Source organism: Prionailurus bengalensis, chromosome C1 (assembly GCF_016509475.1).
Source record: "Prionailurus bengalensis isolate Pbe53 chromosome C1, Fcat_Pben_1.1_paternal_pri, whole genome shotgun sequence".
Classification (NCBI taxonomy): Eukaryota; Metazoa; Chordata; class Mammalia; order Carnivora; family Felidae; genus Prionailurus; species Prionailurus bengalensis.
Window position 1 is genome coordinate 184,447,305 of NC_057345.1, and position 21,810 is coordinate 184,469,114.

At 41.1% G+C, this 21,810-nt stretch overlaps 1 protein-coding gene across 10 annotated transcripts in view; it reads right to left on the reverse strand.

Annotated features, from left to right (window-relative positions):
* ANKRD44 (ankyrin repeat domain 44) overlaps positions 1-21,810 on the reverse strand; it is a 327,574-nt gene that overhangs the window by 207,750 nt on the left and 98,014 nt on the right. For 9 of the 10 annotated variants that reach the window (XM_043577389.1, XM_043577386.1, XM_043577384.1 and 6 more), the window contains exon 2: positions 551-634. In XM_043577389.1, coding sequence (XP_043433324.1) covers positions 551-634 — 84 coding nt within the window. Of the gene's footprint in view, positions 1-550; positions 638-9,013; positions 9,029-21,810 lie in introns of those variants that run through there. The other variant, XM_043577385.1, reaches the window with a different exon arrangement.

The window sequence follows — 21,810 nt, forward strand, 5'->3', positions numbered from 1 at the left end:
TTCTTAGCTGGTAGCCTGTACAAAAATAGGTGATGAACCATAGTTTGTCAATCCCTGTGGCAGAGCATAGGTTCTGGATGTAAAAATATGTCTTTATTTTTACTAACTTCCGATGGAAATTTCACATTTCCTTCCATTGTGAATGTAGGAAGCAATTCTCAGTAGTGTCAACAGTAACTGTGACTTGGTCACCAGCAGAAACCACAGGTATGTTCCTACCACATTAGAGTGGTCACAGACAACACAAAATATTGATCACGCTCCTCACTATTCTTCAGTTATGCTCATTATTAGATCTTCCATTGTCTCTTGCTATTTAAATGTACTGACAGAGAAGCACATATATTATTCTATCACAGATTTGATATTGAATATTTTGATAACTGTATTTGCATATGACTGACTTCCATTCTAACCATATATATTTTATTTTGTGGACTTAAAAAGAGAATTCTGAGCAGCAGCCCAGAGCTCTCACCAGATACCAAAGAGGTCCATAGTACAGAAAGGTTAAGAGGGCCTGAGCAGGCAAAACCATAGCATCTCTTACCAGAGCATTCACGTCTTCGGTTTTGTGGATGAGCATCCGTATCTCCTCTGGATCACCGCTGAAGATTGCTTGGACCAGGGGTGGCTGTAAACACAGGAGAATTTGAATTAGAACTATACTTAAACACATTTAACTGCATTCAGATGCAGATGGCTATAAGAGGCGTTCCCCAAAAGTTTATTCAACAATAATCAATTGGCAGACTAAGATGAATATGGCTCAGACTCACCCACACTAGAAGTCTGGTGGGGGAGGTAGCTGCATAGAGAAATAACTATAATGCAATTTGAAAGCCGTAACAGATAGTCACATCCAACCTGGGGCTATGAGTATGACATGAAAATCACCCATAATTGAAGATGTCCTTGAAACACACTTAAATTACCCAGCAAGGAAATTACCAAATCTGCAGTTTTGAGCATACAGTCCCCTATAGTTCCCGACCTCTCATTAGACAATGTACCCTGGTTACCCTCAGACAATTCCATTTCTAGAGGATGTTAATGGCCATGTTTCTGGCCTCGTGAACACTTCTTTTCAATGTTTGGAAAGCCTTTGAAATCATTCTCAAACGCTTCCCAGAGCTTAGCCAACACTAAAGGCACTGAGTGTTTCAGATGTGATTATATCCCTACTACCTGTTCAAAGTAAGTGGTATAATGGTGGGGTGGGGATCATGAAGGGGGATATTACCGAGCACTTATTATTGAACTCACCCACATTAAACAAGACCTGACATAGAGAAAAGGGATTTATAAAGAGTGATGGAAACAGAACTGAAAGAGAAACTTGCTCTGCTTGGAGGGCAGGTAGGATGAAGAGAAGAGTATATCTAGAAAAGCTTCATGGAAGGCACTATAATGAACGAGCATGAGTTTGCAAACCGGGAAGGAAAGACATTCCAGGCCCAGGGATCAGGGTGTGCAAAGGTGTGCACATGCAAAGAACCTGATATCTTAGAATTGCTGCCATCAATCTGGTGACCAGAGAGTGGGTAAAAGAAGAAAAGTGGTGTGCTCTGGGGTTGAGGTTGGGCTCGCCCCACGTGAAAAAGAATCCTGTTCAAAGCCAGCTCCACCACTTGCCAGCCATGTGCTGAGCCCACATCCCGTGTGTAACCTGGGGGTGAGCATGATCTTTGCTGTCCAAGCCCTCATAGGATTGCTATTAGGAACAAATGAGATAATACATGGAAAACCCTCTGTAACCATACTACCCTACACGAATAACAGATGTTCTTACTAATAAATGCTTGGGGCACCTGGGTAGCTCAGTTGGTTAAGCATGTGACTCTTGATGTAGGCTCAGTGATGATCTCACGGTTCGTGAGATTGAGCCTCTCATTGGATCCTGCGATGACAGCATGAAGCCTGCTTGGGATTCATTCTCTCTCTCTCTCTCTCTCTCTCTCTCTCTCTCTCTCTCTGCTTCTCCCTTTCTCTCTCTCAAAATAAATAAATATTTTTAAACAAGAAATGCTTAACAACGCTACTGTAGAATATCTGACCATTATTTTTAAACTTTAAAAACTTTGGCAATTACATATTCTCTCTCTCTCTCTCTCTCTCTCTCTCTCTCTCTCTCTCTCTCACACACACACACACACACACACACACACACACACACACACCTCTTTCGGAAATACTTCACAGTAGTTCATGTCAGCAATAAGATGACAGCAGTTCCCCAGATGTGTCTGGCCATAAGAGTTATCTGAGATGCTTGTTAAAACAATATTCCAAGATCCCTTCCTTGGAGATTCTGACTTAGTCTATCTGGGGTGGAAACATGTGAATCTACTTTTAATAAAATGCTCACTTAACTCTTAGAACACTGGCCTAAGGTAAAATCATCAGCATCATCTGCCTCAACGTCTCCCTGTGCTATCTAAATGAGCATCCCAGTCCTCATTACCACTATAAATTTTCTTTTCTCTTTTGCTACCCTCCTGTTGCCTTTCTTACAGGTTCTGGTGGTGTTTTGTGTTATTGGGGGGAGGCAATAATATAAGTATTATCAATAGAATATAGTAAGACTCCTTGAGGAAACACTATATTTAAAAAATTTTTTTAATGTTTATTTTTTGAGAGAGAGACAGAGACAGAGTGTGAGCGGGGGAGGGGCAGACAGAGAGGGAGACACAGAATCTGAAGCAGGCTTCAAGCGCTGAGCTGTCAGCACAAAGCCCAATGCAGGACTCTAACCCACGAACCTTAAAGTCATGACCTGAGCCAAAGTCTGATGCTTAACTAACTGAGCCACCCAGGCTCCCCAAAAGAAACACTATATTTAAAATGTCAAGTTACAGATAAGTATTTCAATATGCCAGGAATTTTTCCACAGTTTTTCCCCTGCTATAAAAGTTTCCAGCGAGTGGACAGATAGATGTATCCTTCTTTTGTCCCAAATACCCTCAATTCCACCTTCTTGCTAAGGTAAATGATTCAAAGATAGTTTCTTAAATTGCCGACAATTAAGTAACTGGAAAGAAGTCTTGAAAAGAAAGCAAGTTTTCTATCAGTTTGGTGTTAGCTGGTTGATCTGCCCAAAGATGAGGAGATCCATCCACTTGCTTGCTGACCACTGCTAACCAAGTCTCCAGCTCAGTTGCCCCATGGCAAGGACCCTATTTCATATAAAACAGTCAGACACAAACTCAGGATTTCAACAACAATGCTAAATCTTGTTTATCTGTTCTATAATTCTCTGTCTGCTGTGCTCATAGTCAAATGCTTGTGTGCAATTTTCTGTCTTTTTGAACCTGAAGAGAAAACAAATAAGAAACCTAACAGCCATATGACTTAGATGACAAGCAGGGGCAGAGTCTGACAACACTTTAGTGCTAAATCAACAGTGATCAATTAACAGGTTAGAACCAACCCATCCCCATAAACTATCTATCACTGGTCACTTCAAGGAAACAGCTAGTTAAGCAAAGCCTCAGGTCACTCATGAGAGCCAGGAATGCACATAGGTTTTTTGTTGTTTCAGTGCTCACACTTCTCAAGAAAGACAAGAGCTCCAAGCTAGGGCGGGAATCCCAAGGAAAGCCTCCCTGACAAAGCTGCCAGACAAGGATGCCAGCACAGTCCTTCATCAGGGAGCTCCCCAAACACCTCCAGGACCAGTCACTGAGGCTGTTTTGAAGGGTGTCATCAATGCACAGAATTCCCAGAAGAGAATGGCGTGTACACCCGCCCTACACCTCTGGGCCTGGCTCTGCTAAAAGCTGCTTTACAGAGTATTGTCAATGCACAGAATTTCTAGCATCCATTCGAAAGAAGCAACTCTTCCAGTGCTGCAGTCACATGTATACATACATATACACACATGTACATGCATACATTCGCACATATACATACATAACATATCTACACTGATGCATGTATATACAGAGATACGTGTTGATTCACATACAAATCCCTCACACTGCCTGTGGAAGGGAAAAGTTCCTGTTCCCCAAAGCCCAAAGTCTTGCTGGATGGACATCTCTAGCCCCAGTGGGGCCATATCCACTGTGACATCACTGTCTTCACAACTGGGAATCTGAGCATCATGTGATTCCAAATCAGAACTTCATAGGTACATGCTGTGTTAGTCAGAAGCTGTGTGTTTGCTTAGATGTAATTCTTGAACTAAATTACTGTGGTTCTTGAGCAATAGCATTGAAAAAAAAACCAAAAACATTATGAGCGTGTGTGTGTGTGTGTGTGTGTGTGTGTGTGTGTGCGTGTGTGTGTGTGTGTGTGTTTCTCCAGCCTCTCAAATAAGGCAGCCCGGAGAGCACTCTGGCATTCCTTTTTGATGGGATTTTTAATCCAATCCTGCTGTTTTATTTTTCCCTAGGTAAACACTTACCCTGAGAATATTTGGAAAAAATACACATCTAAATACTATCTCCATTACATGATCTTAAGAAAGGGGGAATACCCTAAATATTTTTGCTCATAAGTATCAAGTATTTATACTCTATTGACCAGTAATTTGGCAATCACTATATCTGTTGTAGTGTTACCCTTGACCTTGATAAGACTTAAGCAAAGTCTCACCTGCAAAAGGACAGAGTCCTAAGCCTTGGTATGTATTAGTATCTCTTTCGGACAATTCATACACTTCAACACTAGCATATACAAAATATTAGTGCTCTGTGTGCATTAGGGTGAGAAGCTGAATAAATATAAAGTCATAACAAGGGTCAAACTTGGGAAAAACAAATAGTGGCAGGAAAAAAGGGTATTCTGATGCCATGAAACCATTAGCTATCATAACCTAAAAAAAAAGTAAATGCTTTTTAAAAAAATATTTATTTGTTTTGAAAGAGAACGTGTGAGCGGGGGAGGGGCAGAGAGAGAGACGGCGACAGAGAATCCCAAGCAGTCTCCATGCTGTCAGCACAGAGCCCAATGCTGGGCTCGATCCCATGACCCATGAGATCATGACCTAAGCTGAAATCAAGAGTCAGACACTTAACCAACTGAACTACCCAGGTGCCCCCAAAAAACAAAATTCTTGAGAGGTATGCAATAAGTTCAGTGTCAATTACTAAAATTTCCTCAGCATGTGTAGCAAGTGTATACTGACGGTGATTTGTCATGTGCTGTGGATACTGGCACAGTACCACACGTAGATTCAGAAGGCAGAAGCATACCTCCTGGGCCTACTTTACCAATGGCGCAAGTGGGATTCAATATTCAGATGGGACCTGTCCTTGTCTTCTAACATCCCCAACTATCAGCACCCTACCACTACTACCAGAAGTGTAGACAGCTGCCATCTAGAAATGACCATCTGCCAGGCTGATGACATTGGACCCCTCTAAGACAGAAGTCAGAGCAGAAAGATCCCTTGGATTTAGCAGCCATTTAAAATCATGCAGCTTACCTTGCCAACACTAGGAACTGAAAAGTCATCATAAAAAGCTACTATCTCTACCCACATCCCCTATCAGCCCATCCAATGCAATATTTTTTATTTTATTGTCAGCCTTCAAAAATAAATTGGGAAAATACTTGATTTCCAAAAATAAGACGCTACATCCAAAGTGTATTGATAACAGTATTTCCAAACTTTGAAGTAGAGTTACAATTCCACTAGGGGGAGCAAGATGGTAATTTGTTACCTGGGAGATAACAGTAACTGTTCAGGTTGTGCAATTAAGACAAGGTAGCTGGAAGATCCACTTTGTCAAGACCTAAGAGAACTCAAGCTTCCGAGAGAGAGAGAGAGAGAGAGAGAGAGAGAGAGAGAGAGAGAGAGAGAGAGAGAGAAAGAGAGAGAGAGCACTCAGTAAAGAGTAAACACATGCTATGCACATACCAAAACAAAAAACAAAAAAAGCTTTCCTATTGATCCCTGAGGGTCCAGGTTTAGGAAACCATAATGCAATCTAAAACTCAGGAGTTAAAGTATCATTTTCATCACTTAAAAACTCAATTCAACTATTCTTCAATTCCACTTTTAAAAAGTACTACTAGAAGTATCAGACAAGCAATTACAGAGTAAAGCCCATCGTGGGTTTTATGAAGAGAGTGTAGCTGCTTTAGAGTACCTGCTCTGTCTTGTAACGAGATTGTAGGTCCCCCCTCCCAAATCCCTAATGAAACCACCAATTGGATTTTTGCTAAAACCCTGTATAGTGTACTTCACATTCCCTTTGTTGGAGCCGCATGTTCTTTACTAATGAATTGGCTTTGGAAGACATGCAGGGTGATAGAAGCTGTCACGTAGCATCTGTGTAACTACTGTCAATGGTAAGAAGTCTAAGAAGATGCTCCAGCACTTTGATACAAATTCCTGGCATACTGCTTGTCTTTTTTTTTGTTAGACTGGGTAATGAACGATTCCACATCTGAAAGAAAACATCTTGCATTCTAATCAGGAGTGGATGTGGGGAATTAATCAATAGCCAAGAAGAAAAACAATGATATTCTTAAACATCTGTCCATACTTGAGTATTCTGAGTACAGTATGTCATTAAAGCAAGATAGGAGCATGTTATTAGTGGCTATTAGCTGATGCAGCAATAATCTAGCCATATGAAACCATCAACTTATATGAACATGCTGAAACACTTCATTAGGTAACAACTGGTTTTTCTATGAGGCAGTGCTTGCATTTTTACAAAAGGATAATAAAAATTTGTTCGAGTCACTAGATTTAATGGACAAAACTTGTTAGCTCTATTCATGTGGGTCCTGCTGTGTGATCTGCTGAAAGGATGCCATTAAGTGCTTCCTGAATATAGATCACTCCTTATTTGGGAAGAAGTTCACTCTATCACAGAAAAATAATGATGATCATAAAGTCAAAATCTGTTTCCCTTAAGAACTGTACAAAACATACTGAGTCCCCATAAACATTTTTTGAAAAGCAGGACTTCATATCTGAAAACGTCTCCTACAGGCTATGCTACAGAGTAAATGCCTATAATATTTCCAATTACCTATAATTATTATTAAAAACAAAAAGGACAAAATTCTAAGTATCAGTAATACCCTCTATGTAGCTATTTACTTACCCTATACTTACCAGAGAAGAACAATTACATCTAGTCAGAAAATGAAGAAATTATCTAACCTCCTCCAAAGCGAAAACAGTAATAGGTATGGACCAAGGGGTAGCTATTCAAGGGCCAATTACTCAGTCTTTAAAACATTCATCCTTTGTTGTACCTTCCTTTCCTGACATCCTCCATGGCTATTTCTCTACCCTTTAATACTGCTGATTAGCACCTTCACCAGAGGATAGCTCACCCAAGGAAAAAAGAAACCCAGGCATGTGAACTTTGCTACTAGTTAGTCGCAAAAGATTAAGTAAAAGGAAGTGATGAAACAACGTACCAGTTAAATTGAAATCTGGAGGCGATGTTGATCTTACAGACCTGAGATCTCTCTCTCTTTTTCTTCCACAGTAGGGAGATTAACATATGATATCATATTGACTTGGAATTAAATCCTAGCCATAATTTCGTCATTTATAAAATGGGGTTACCATAGCCATTTCATAAGACGTGTTTGAGAAATGGCCTAATATATGTAGACACGTAGTGTGCAGTCAGTTAAAATAGTGATTAGTGTTGCCATTGAATTGACAAGCTCAAAAACATTCATAGACAAGTATATTTATGTTCATCCTACAAAAGGAAAAATAAGGGATCTAAAGAGATTTCCCAAAAAATACAGAGCAAGTAAATCAAGTTAGGATCATAAGCCATTCATTCTACCTCTAGAGTAGATAGGCCCATCATACTGGGAGAGAAGCTTTTACAAGCCGGAGAGCAAAAATCCAGCTGAGCCTGACTTGGTCTTTGTTACACTGGGCAACCTCAAAAAATGTTCCACAACTTCTCTGTACTCCAAGGTCTGATCTATTGTGCCAAAATAATAGCAACTCACCTTAAAAAAACATCATCCCCCTTTGACTAATCAAAGGGTGCCACATGTTCATACCCATTGGATGGGACATGAAATCATAATTTCACTATTTAAGGTTACCATTAATGTGTATAGTTATACTTTTCCTTTACGATCTCCTGATGGTCATAAAGAGACTGATCCCCTGGTTGGAGCTCTCGGTGGGGGGCAGGGGGTGGAATGATTTACCTGGTAGTTGCAAAGTTGAGACTAGAATTTAGTTTTCCTGATTCTCCAGGATCATCACTTTCTCTCACATGTCATTTTAATAGAATACAATAGAATACAATATAGTATAATGAATATATAATAAATATATGTAATTCAGGATTCAAAATTCCGCCTTAGTTTCAGGTCCCATGGAGAATTATTATATACTTCATGGCTCACTAAGGAAAGATGTCACTATATATATACACATGTATATATATATATATATATATATATATATATATACATGTGTATATATATATGTATACACACACACATATATCGTTTCTATATATGTGTGTATATCTTTATTCTGTATGCATGTACATAGTGACTATATATGTGTATATATTTCTAGATATAGTTACTCTCAACAAACCAACAATAAAACAATCTTGCCAAAAGATGCAAAACAAAGAGGTACAATATACTTTAAAGCAGGGGCTCAGTGCAAGTTTGAGTTAGGAACACAGAGAAGGTAGGTGTTAACCTAGATTTTGAAGAATTAACAAAGGAGTAATCCTTCTTCATGTTGAGGAATAGCCAATGAAGAGGTCTGGGTGGCTCAGTCGGTTGGGTGTCCAACTTCAGCTCAGGTCATAATCTCACAGCTAGTGAGTTCGAGCCCCGCGTCGGGCTCTGACAGCTCAGAGCCCGGAGCCTGCTTCGGATTCTGTGTCTCCCTCTCTCTCTCTCTAACCTCCTCCACTCATGCTCTGTCTCTCTCTGTCTCAAAAATAAATAAACATTTAAAAAAATGTTTTAAAAGTTAAGTAAATTGGGGCGCCTGGGTGGCTCAGTTGGTTGAGCGTCTGATTTCAGCTCAGGTCACAATCTTGCGGTCCGTGAGTTTGAGCCCCGCATCGGGCTCTGGGCTGATGGCTCGGAGCCTGGAGCCTGCTTCTGATTCTGTGTCTCCCTCTCTCTCTGCCCCTCCCCCGTTCATGCTCTGTCTCTCTCTGTCTCAAAAATAAATAAACGTTAAAAAAAATTTTTTTTAAGTTAAGTAAATAACTGGGTGGGGGGAGCGTCGTGCCAGCAGAAGGAGTTTTAACCCAACCTTGAGGGGAAACAGGAACTAGGGTCTTGAGCAAGAGAACAGCACAGAGTTTTTGCAAACATTTAATCTATCCATTACATGCGCCAGGCATGGGAGAAAAGAAGGGAGCCAGAGAACCGAGTCAGAAGACTATTGCCACAATCTAAGGCATCACAGGAAAGAACTTTCCAATCTTCCTATGTCTCCCTCTCTGCTACTTACAGGGCCGTAGTGGAAACAACAGATACTGTTGTCAGTTCTTTGATGCCGCTCTATTCCTGGATGCAGGTTTGGCTCAGCATCTTGGCCACTTTCCTTCACTCTTTATATATAGCCCAAATCTGCTGCCCCTGAGACACTAATGTTTCCAGGTGAAATTGAGGTTACTTCCTCCAGTTCCTGGAACACTTCCATTTTTCCCCACAGAACCTCTGCTGAAGTCAGTTCTGTTTTGTCAGACTTGTCACTTGATCCCTGAATTTAAATCACAGCATTTCAAAAATAGGCCACTTCCATAAAGAGAAAAGCAAAACAAAACAAGGCAGGCATATTTTGCCAAATGCCATATTTTTATTGGGATTTGCTGCCAACCACCCACATCTTTTTTCAGTCTGTCTAACTTTCAAACAACTTGAGATCAAATCAAAACTTTAGCTAAGTTAATTTAATTAGTGTTCGGGAGTTAACTTTTAAAGAAAGTTAATTTAAACAAGAACACAATGGATCCGAGAGGTTAGTTAATAGAAAATACTTAGATGAGTGTAATTTTAGTAAAATAGAAAAGAACAGCAATATCTTTCTACAACAGTTTCCTGTTTTGAAAAATTGTTACAGAGGTTTTGTTTCCTATCTTAGTTTTGGTTACATTCTTTGTATAACTCTATTTTCTAGCATATTGAATTCAGACGGTTTCAAAAATGAAGGGTGATTTGATAACGTTAATCAGTATAAGCTGTTTTAGTGATCTCTGTGGAAAAAAATTATACAGCCAGATGATTTTCAGGGTAATAAGTGTATTGAGTGTAATTTCTTTGTTCAGATACAGAAAGTGGTTCTCCGTTTAGAATGGATCATACAACATTACTTTTTATTAATAGCTGGTATGCATCTCCCTTGTCATAATTAGGGCAATGATAAAATAGGATTCCCAAAGAAAAAATATGATAGAAGATGAGTTATAACTACAGTAACATTATCTCATGATCTAGAGTAATAATTTTTGAGGAATATTAGAAATTGGGAAGCTAAGCAAAGCAACTTAAAAGTAACAACGACAAGCAGTGCCTGGGTGGCTCTGCTGGTTACGTGTCAGCCTCTTGAACTCTGCTCAGGTTGTGATCTCGTGGTTCGTGAGATCAAGCCCCGTGTCAGGCTCTGCACTGAGTGTGGAGCCTGCTTGGGATTCTCTCTCTCTGCCCCTTCCCCCGCTCATGCTCTCTCTCTCTCTCTCAAAATAAATAAATAAAGGCTTAAAAAAATAACAGCAAAATCAATGCATAGAAATAAAAGGCACTCACCAGGAAGGTGGCAATTTCTTGAGAAATTAAGAGGGATAGAATGACCATATATGAGGTATAGAGATTAACTCAATCACATGAAGTCATTCATGATTCGGGCAAACTCCAAATTGGGTTTGTCTAAAATTTGTTAGAACCGGGATTCTTTCAAAGGCCACTTTTTGCCCAGTTAAGTCATTCTAAAGTTCATAAGAACTTCCCCTTAAGGATTCCCCTTAAACTTTCTCCTTCCTCTCCTTAGTTTTTTGTCTTTGAATTCCTTATGCGTTCCTTAGAAAGGGAGAAAACTGTCATACTCCACTGCCTCACCCCAGGGAGCCAGGTGAGAAATTAGGGAAATGTGTGAAACTGGGTCACCTTCCTGGCCCTGCCTATTCAAACCACTTGCAAATCTAAGGCACGGTGTTGACCAGCACCTCTATTAGTCTCTGCCTGAGATGACTGGAGGGTTCCCTTCTGCCCACAAGACCAGGAAAGTCTCACAAGGAATGCACATCTATTAGGTATTCTGCCCATTTCCCCATCCAATGTCCTGGCAAGGGAAGGGCATTCAGTAACAGATATCAAAGGGAAATGATAAGGCAGCAGGAAGAGAGGAGTCCAAAAGGCTGAAAAACATTAGATAATATAAAATGGGAAATTTTGCAAAAAAAAAAAAAAAAAAAAAAAAAGGACAGTCACATCACACTTCCTTGCAGAAACACCAACCCAGTTCATTTTCCCTTTATTTCTCTACACAGCACCCTGCCATCAAGACATAAAAGTTATGGGGTTTTTTTTTTAATTAATCTGGTATATTTCAGGCAACAACCACATTCAACTCAATCCAATAAATATAGATAAATATAGATTAAACCAGGGGCCTGCATGGCTCAGTCAGTTAAGTGTCTGACTCTTGGTTTCGGCTCAGGTCATGATCTCATGACCTGTGGGATCAAGACCCATATGGGGCTCTGCACTGGCAGTGCATAGCCTGCTTGGGATTCTCTCCCTCCCTCCCTCTCTGTCTCCCACCCCCACTTATGCTATCTCTGTCTCTCTCAGAATAAAGTTTTTAAATTTGTTTTAATGTTTTGATTTATTTTTGAGACAGAGAGAGACAGAGCATGAGCAGGGGAGGGGCAGAGACAGAGGGATACACAGAATCCGAAGCAAGCTCCAGGCTCTGAGCTGTCAGCACAGAGACCAACGTGGGGCTTGAACTCATGGACTGTGAGATCATGACCTAAGCCGAAGTCAGATGCTTAACTGACTGAACCACCCAGGAGCCCCATAAATAAACTTTTTTTTTTAATTTTTTTTTCAACGTTTATTTATTTTTGGGACAGAGAGAGAGCATGAACGGGCGAGGGGCAGAGAGAGAGGGAGACACAGAATCGGAAACAGACTCCAGGCTCTGAGCCATCAGCCCAGAGCCTGACGCGGGGCTCGAACTCACAGACCGCGAGATCGTGACATGGCTGAAGTCGGACGCTTAACCGACTGCGCCACCCAGGCGCCCCATAAATAAACTTTTTTTAAAAAGATTGATTAAACCTCAAAAATCTACTGAGCTTAAGAAATTTAGACACTGAGATGCTATAGTCAGTCTTCCCTTGAAAGAGTTACCGAGGTGTAGAATGAAATATATGAGTATATAACTTGGATGTAAGGGAAACAGCATAGAAGTACATGAAGAAGGGAGAGTGATCACATCTGGTGTCCTGAAAGATGCAGCCTTTGAAATGAATATTGAACCTTATAAAGGATTTAAATAGGAAGAAATAGAACGGGAAGTGAGTGCTCCTACCTCAGAGGAATGTGAGCAGATGCGGGAAGACCAAACATGCACAGGGACAGTTTCATTTGGCTGCAGCATGAGAGAAGGGAGGTGAACTGAGCAGCAGACAATGATCATATTACAGAAGGCTTTGAATGCCAGGCTAAGAAACTGAGACTCTCTTCTCTAGCACTGGGGAGCCATGCATGGTTTTTGAGCAGGAGAGTGACCTAAATGGTACGCTTCAGAACAATCTGTGGAAATAATGGCCTGCGTGATGAACTGGAATTAAAAACTAGAGTGATACAATAAGTTAGGTGACTTTAACAACAGTCTAGATGGGAGGTCCTGGGGATGGAGTGCCCCTCCATTGTGAGAGAAGCATTCTGCTCGTGGCCAAGATGCAGATCTAGAAAGTCAATGAACTATGCCCACCCTGAATGCAGCAAGAGCTAGCCCACTCAGGCATGGCTGTCTACATTCAGAAAGACTCTCACCAGCTTCCTCTGTGGGAGGCAGGGAGCCGCCCCAACCATCAGCCAAGGAGCACCGGAAGTTCTGCAGCATTTACTTTTTTTTTTACTTTTCCACTTGTGCAAGGCCCTCCCATTGCTTACTCGGTTCAGTTCTGCCCTAGGACAGGAAGCTCCCAGGGACCAAACGTCAGTTAGCATCCTGCATCTGAACAACCTGCTACTTCTCTCCCCACCCCACCACAGAAACCAGAACATCAGGGCTTTCGGTTTGGGTGCTACCTTTATAGTCTAGGTTTTGGTAAAAAGAAAACTTATCTTCATGTCATGAGCTGAAAACAGACAAAACTTAATCCACGTTATCTTTATTTCCCAATTCTAAAATTTAGTCAAGAAGATAAAACTCTTTTCTTTTTTCAATCATACAAAGTTTGAAAAACAGAAAGAAGTATTAGGGAAAGGGACTTTCTAATGCACGAAAACCTCTACCCATTTTCTCTTTCTCTTATGTTTGCAGGGTTTTAATCTTAGAAGTTGTCCCATTGCAACAATACAAAAACAAGGTAAAGAAAAAACTTAATAACCTCTCCTAATGTTAGCAGCCTAATGTGTATCCTTCCACATCTTACGTTCCTGCTGATATATAAAAATACAAGTATAGATGTAGGAGGTTACAATGTTATCACAAAAGTACAATTTACTCTTTCTTGCTATTTGTAAAATAATAATATATTGAGGCCATCCCCCAGGTCAGTAGTTACAGGATTAACACATTTCTTTCAATAGCTATATCATATTCCATATCATGGATATGTCACAATGTATTTTATTATTCCCCTTTGGATGAACATTCAGGTTGTTTCTAGTTTGTGCTGCAACAAACCAGCTTCTGTCAGTGTCTATCCTCACCAGTGCATTTCACAGAAAAGTGCTACCAGAGCTGAAGGCGTTTTCTGAATACCTACTATACGCTGTTTTTATAAAATATACAATAGAAATGTGTGACATAGTCCCTTCCTCAGAGCATGCCAAATATAGCTGGGGACATAAGCCTAACCCACACAAAACAATTAAACTGTGCAAGACAGGACTGAACCGTGTTCCATACACTTTATGCAAATGGATGCCAGGTTTTCCTTCCACATGGCGACAGACTGGAGAGATAGCTCGGAGGTCCTTTTAGCCTTAACATTCTAGGGGCTTTCTTGGATTCAGGAAAGGGGGAAACAAGAAGAGCTAAGAAGTCAGTGGTCTGTGTGTGTTCAAGTCTGGCAGGACTTGAACAAGGCCAGAAAATGGTTTAGATCCATGGAGAAAAAAAAATTGTATTTTGGAGTGACAAATGAGCCATCTTTACGACTTTAGACACATATATGCTTAGAGAATGACAATAAGCAGTTCCTTCTCCAAGTCAATGCAATTCCAAACAGCCTCTCTTATATTCTTCCCACCCCCACCCAGCCTCCACTTAAAGACATAGAAGAATCCAAAGCTTAACTGCCACAAAGCATTAGACTAATGCAGATTTAAAATGCATTACTTCCAGCCAGCAAAAACTTAAAAATACTCTCCAAATTCCACCCCCCCCCCGCCGTCCTTCCCATGACCAACCTACCCCTGCTAACACACACACACACACACACACACACACACACACACCCCACACTTTTTCTGTGCCCTTTAAACAACAGCAGTCATTTATAGTGTTCCTGTCCATCTGGAAAATAACACGAATAACATGGAATAAAGTAATAATAAAATCTGAGTGATTTAATTCAACCAAAACCTGAGTTTTTTTGAGAATCAAAAACTCTGTTAAAAAGGTTGGTATTGATAAACTAGCCACTACAGCATTGGTCTTTCACTCTACCTTGCAATGCTATGTTTGCAACCTACCAAGTCCATTTAAATATAAACCATGTTTAATGACATGTTTTACATTTCATCATACTGGAAATAGGATTTGAGAGCTCACTGTTTATGCCAGATATGTGTTATGCCTCAATAATGTATATAAGTAGCTCTATGAGAAAGTTCTGAAAATGAATTACGCATAAGAAATTAGGCATGTGTTTTTTATCTCAAAGATTTGAGATTTAAAAGTTGTATGTAATTTTTAGGGGCGCCTGGGTGGCTCAGTCGGTTGAGCATTGGGCTCCTGATTTCGGCTCAGGTCATGATTTCACAGTCCAGGCTGGAGCTTGCTTGAGATTCTCTCTGTCTCTTTGTCTCTGTCTCTGTCTCTGTCTCTCTCTTCCTCTGCTCCTCCCTGCTCATGCTCACTCGCATGCTGCCTCAAAAGAAAAAATTATTTTAAAAAAAGTTGTAGGTAATTTTCAATCAAAGTTGGCACCACAAGGAAGTCTATGATTCTCTTTTTTTTCCCACCAAACTTTATTCGGAAAAAACCCACTGATGGGTCCAGGTGATGGTAAGCTCACTCGGAGAGAAAAGCAAGGCCATCAAGCATGGCTCATGTCTAAAATTAGCTTTCAGTGTATTTTCTAAACTTTAGGAAAACAAGATTTATTCCCAGGATGTTAACTTGAATGCCAAGTTCAAACACATAATCTTGATAGTCTTATTGCAGAAAATAAGGGCTTTTAATAAGGAGAAGGAATAACTGACTTTCAGTAAAACCTAATTTACTATCTGTTTTTATTTAGCAGTAGGAAAAAAAAAAAAAAAGATAAAAGCCCTTGACCTCTGCTGTACCATTCCAACCACAAAGGTGACTGAGGTCTGAGATCGGGTCCAGAGTCGTGAGGCCTCCTTGTGACCTGACTGAGCATAACTGATGTGCCTCCTTTCTTGGTGTCTCCACACTCCATTCTCCGCACCAGCCTCCTCGCGACATCAGCTCTAAATGGTATGGAGACTCCACTAGTGTCTTTGCAGGTCAAGTCTAGATTTGGGAATCGGCAACATGCACCGAACATCAAAGCACTTAGCAACTGTTACCCAGTCAACACACAACATTCCAGCAGTTTAAAATGCACAATAAGATCATGGTTCCTTTGAGATCATAGTCCCATTGTCCTAAGTAAGGGGGATTTTTGGCTGCCTTTCCTCCTCCCAGGGCTAGAATTGGGGGCTCGGCCAAAGGCAGTAAAACCAGGGTCTCGTGGGACAGAAGCAGCCTGCCTGGACGTGTTGAGACCTGTTCTCTCTTCTAGAGTGCTCTAAATACAGTTGGCATGTGCAACCACATTTCTCCTCTTGAATCATGAACAATCTAAAATGTCAAAAGGAGGCCAATGGGGGAAGTGGAGAGAAATTATCTGAGGAGTCAAGAGACCTGGGTTTACACTAGCCTTGGTGAGTTGGTATTAGATAGCTATGGCAAATAACAAAGTTAGCAGAAACCTGTTGCCTCACCAGAAAAGATGAGTTCAAAACTACCAACTCCCTGAGGACGAGAAGTGGAAGACCAGATTTTTTGAGGAAAAAAGCCCACCGATTATTCTGACGCAGTAAGTTAGAGATGGCAATCCCAGCACACAAGCACTTGAAAAGGCTTTACAGGCAATTGAGTATGCTCCTCAAACATGCCATACCGAATGTGGTCCTGCATATCAACACTAGAAACATTACACTTCGACCCTACAATCCCACTTCAAGGAAGCTATCCTACAGAAATAACTAGGTATACAGACAACTCTTATAGAGAGGTATTCATAGCAACAATATTTATGATAGTAAAAATCAGAAAGGAACCAATGTCAAAGTTAAGTACATTATTAAATAAGTTATAATACATGAATCCACAAAAGCTATAAAAGGGCCGACAGCTACATGAAAGATGCTCAATGTCATTAGTCATTAGAGAAATGCAAATCAAAACCATGAAGATATTTCATGTTCATGGATTAGAAGAAGTCATACTGTCAAAATGTCCACATTACAAAGCAGTCTATAGTTTCGATGCAACCCCTATCAAAATACCAAAACCACAATGAGATGCCGCTTCAGACACACTAGGATGGCTAACATGAAACAAAACAAAGACTAGGTGTTGGCGAGAACACGGAGAAATTAGAACATTACTGATGACAGCGTCAAGTGGTGTAGCCACTGCGGAAACGGTTTGGCATTTCCTCCCTTAGTCAAACGTGGAATGACCCAAGATTCCAGTCCTAGGTGAACACGCAGAAGAATCGAAAATGAGTGTTCAAACGTAGAACACAAATCTTCATAGCAGCATTATTCCAGCAGCCAAAAGGTACAAGTAACCCAAATGTCCATCAGCTGATGGATAAATAAATGTGGCATAAACATGTATGGAACACTATTCAGCCAAGAAAAGGACTGACATCTGGTGGCACACGTGACAACACAGATGAAACTTAAAAACATTATGCTACATGAAAGGAGCCACCGAAGTCACAAAGAGGCCATGCATCATATGGCTCCATTTATGAGCAATATTCAGGTTAAGCAAATTCATCAAGACAGTAAAGAGATTAGTGGTTACCGGGGATTGAAGGGGGCGGGGGAGATGGGGAGTGAGTGGGGTTTCCCTTTGGGGTGATGAAAATGTTCTGGAAGTTAGGTTGTGGTGACGGCTGCACAACCTCAGAAATGTACTAAACGCCACCAAACTATGCACTTTACAATGGTTAAAATGGTAAATTTCATGTTGATTATTTTACCAAAATTTTTTAAAGTTACAATCATAAAGCAGAATATTTTAGTTATTAAAATTGATCTTTTGAGGGAGTTTAATAAGATGTAGAAAATGTGGAAAGAGTGTGTGAAACTACTTATAGTGTGACCCCAGCTTCATAGTATATAAATACACACAGAAAAACAAGGAGTGAAAAGGAAATTTCTAAAAATGCTGAACAGGGTTATCAATAGATACATTTTTCATCTTATATTTTTCTGAATTTTCCCAAATTTTCTATATTATTTTTATTGTTAAAATATTAAATTATAATTCAATATTGTTTTATAATTATAAAAATAAACAATTTTTTTTTAAAGGTGAGACCAGGGCGGGGGGCGGGGGGGACCTTGGTGGCTCAGTCGGTTAAGCATCCGACTCTTGGTTTCAGCTCAGGTCACGATCTCACGGTTTTGTGGGTTCAAGCCCAGCATCCAGTTCTTTGCTGGCAGCTCAGAACCTGCTTGGGATTCTCTCTCTTCCTCTCTCTCTCCCTGCCCCTCCCTCTCTCTCTCTCTCTCTCTCTCTCTCTCAAAATAAATAAATAAACTTAAAAAAATAAATAATACAAAAATAAAAGATGAGATCAGATGACACTTTGGGACACAGATGGGAAAAAGATAACAAGAATAATGGAAGGTCTAAAAAACATATGATGTCATGATATAAACAGCAGGAGCTAGACAGCATTATGGAATGGTTAAGACTGCAACACTGGGGAGAATTTATGTCCCATCCAAAGCTGGAATTGTGGCTCCAGATTCTTTGGAGTTTTCAAGAAATGCCGCAGCTCCGGACGGTTCAGTGAAATGCCCTGGGTTTTAAACCTTGGCAACTTATTCAATACTTTTCAAACCACAGGCCAAACAAAACACATCTGTGGACTGGATGTAGCCCACAGGCGCCAGTTAGCAAACTCAAGTTTATAGGAACAGGAATGTTTAGCCTGGAAAAGAAAAACCTTTGAACAGAGATAGTAACTTCAAATATCTACAGAAAGGCTATGTGCAAGATGGTGTGGACTTAATCCATTTGTCTCTAGAAGGCAGAACCAACCTAAAGGCTAGGTGTGGGCGAGAAGCAGAATAATGCCTAGTAAATAAGGGAGTGGTTTCTATTAGAGCAGCCGTCAAATAAACAGGGACTTCATAAATGCATGGAGGTGCCCATCCTTGAGGTGTTCCAGCGATGACTACAGAGACTTCTGCTTAAGTCAGAAGTTGGACTAGGTCAAAGGCTCCCCATCATGGGGGAGTATCAGAAACTTGAAAAAAAAAAAAAAACCACAGATTTTTGGACCCTATCCCAGAACCATGGGGTGAGGCCTAGGAGTATGTATTTTTCAGAAGAGTCTCAGCTGCCTGGCAGGTGGCTCAGAAACACTGCACTGAACCTCTGAATCTGTACTGGAATTCTATTATTCTAATCCACGGTTCTACCTAGCTGGCAGACAAGGGAAGGAAAGACTGAAGAAAGAAAGAACAATTTACTGGAACTCATTATGGCTCTGTGCTAAATGCCTTCTTTATGTCATCTCCCTGAATTTTCACAACAACCACATGAGGTCAGAAGCAATGTCCTCCATCCCACTTCCCAGAAAGAGAAACTGAGGCTTGTAGATTTGAGTATGGCCCAAGGTCATTGCCACCACTGAGAAGATCTTTCTGGCTCCAAATCACTCACTAGTTCAACTATTCTGCATCGCCCTCCTCTGACCCATTTGACAAATATCTCAAGTGGCCCTGATGAGCCAGGCACTACACTAGGTGGAGGGGATTCAACAATGATTAAGATACAGTCCCTGGCCTCGAGAGGCTTTGGAATCTAGTGAGGAGAGCGGAAAAGTAAGCAATTACATTACAGCGAAAACTAGGGGGTCACACAGGAGGAGCATCCAATCTAGCCTTGCGTTATCAGGGAAGGTTTCTGGGAGGAGAGAACGTCAAAGCCAGGGCTCTAAGGTGACAAGGGAAAAGGGACTTCAGGCTGAGGGTGCAACATCTACAGGCCCGGAGGCCAGAGGGAGCCTAATGTGTAAGGAAATGTGAGAAATTCAGGGTGGCTGGAGAATGGGAAGCAAGACATGGGCCTGGCAAGGTAGGCAGGACAGAGCCCCAAGCACTCATGTGCCACACTAAGACTGCCATTTATCCTAAGAGAAACAGGAAGAGTTGAGGCTTAACACAAAGGAGTAACTCTTCAGAATCACATTTTATGAGGATCAGACTGGCTATAGTGTGGAAATGGATTGGCAAGGCAATCACGTGGAAGGTTGGGGGACAGAATTTCAGTGAAAAGGTCATGGTCACCCACACAAAAATGGTGGCAGGGAAGATGCTGTGAAGCAAAGATGATGTATCTTCCATCCTCCCTTCCTTCGTTTCTCCCTCCCTCCCTCCCTTCCTTACTTCTCACGGTAAATAATACTACAGAGCCCTGGCTATCTACTGGCCATTCTGCTTGGACAAAAAGAAACCTAGTCCTTGCCATCATGGAGTCTGTCCTTTGCTAGGCAATAGATGTTTGTGGAAAGTACTTTCAAAAGTATTAAATAATAGACAAAAAGCACACTGGTTGGTTTGATTGCCAAGAATAACACAGATGGTAAAGGATGTTAGGGGGCTGGCTCCTCCCTCCTCCAGCATCAATTCTCAAAGAATCATTAAGAGCCCATAAAATAAATCTGAAAAGTTATATCCTAACAAAGCAAGTACTCCTCAGAGTTGTATTCTTAATATTCATATATGAGAAGGTAAACCAGACTGTCTGCTTTTGGTGTATTTCATTCATGGAAAGTAAGAAGAATTTACCTACATTTTAATTCCTCATTCCTCAAACAGAAATGACTGCCTGACTAAAAAAGAAATGGAGATGGAGTACTAAATTAATAAACTAGAAGAATTATTAAAACCTTACTAAATGTGGCCTCACACTAAATTAAATGAAAACCCTTCTTGCTGTACTCGGGATATTTGCTAGGTGCATTGGCAACGAGTTTGGATTCACCCAAAAACTGACCACAGAACAAGCAACAAGAGACTTGGAGGGAAGGCAGCAGGTGTCTGAAGGGGCTTCCTGCTCAGAGCCTTACCAGACGTCAGGAGGGGGCTTCCGGTGCTCTGACCTTCCCCAAGTCTGCACTATTCCATTTCCTGAATTACTCCAACCAGTCCCTGGTCACCAGTGAGGCCAGGACATTCTTACCAGAGGCCTACTTGTTTAAGTCCTGGTTACAACATTCTTCTCACTCCTCAATCCCAGCATAAGAATCACCCTCAGTTAAACAGCTGTGCCTGTGGATGGCACATTAAGATGCTTCTCTTCTACAGGTGATTTTCATGATTTTTTTTGTTTTAATGTTTTATTTATTCTTGAGAGAGAGAGAGAGACAGAGCACAGGCAGGGGAGGGGCAGAGTGAGAGAGGGACACAGGATTGGAAGCAGGCTCCAGCCTCTGAGCTGTCAGCACAGAACCCAGTGTGGGGCTCGAACTCACAAGCTGTGAGATCACAACCTGAGCCGAAGTTGGACACTTTACCCACTTAGCCACCCAGGTGCCCTGAGGTGGTTTTTATTTTTTGTGACCTCTCAGATGACTTCTGATCTTTGTCATTCCAGCATCTCAATGGCCAGCAAGGAGAAAAAGTACATTAGAAAACGAACTTGTTGGGGTGCGTGGGTGGCTCAGTCAGTTAAGCATCCAACTTTGGGTCAGGTCATGATCTCGTAGTTTGTGAGTTCAAGCCCCACATCGAGCTCTGTGCTGACAGCTCAGAGCCTGGAGCCTGCTTCGGATTCTGTGACTCTCTTTCTCTCTGCCCCTCCCCTGCTCATGCTCTGTCTCTGTGTCAAAAATAAGTAAACATTAAAAAAAAATTTTTTTTAATGAACTTGCTCCTGCTCCTTTCCATTTTTCACTCGGCTCTTACAACACTAGCTCAAGTAATCACACCGCTGATCACTGATTGTGATCTTTCATGGGTGTGTTATATAGCTTTCCCTGGTCTACCAGCAAAGGCGGAGCATACCCCATTGGTTGGTAGTATGGAGTCAAAATCTGCTTCCCCAGAAATGTTCTAGATGGAAAGAAATTGGATCCCACACAGTCAAATAATCCTAACCTTGGTAGATTAGAGAAGAACAAATGACTTAGAGGCATACATCCCCTGGCTCCTTTGAGCCAG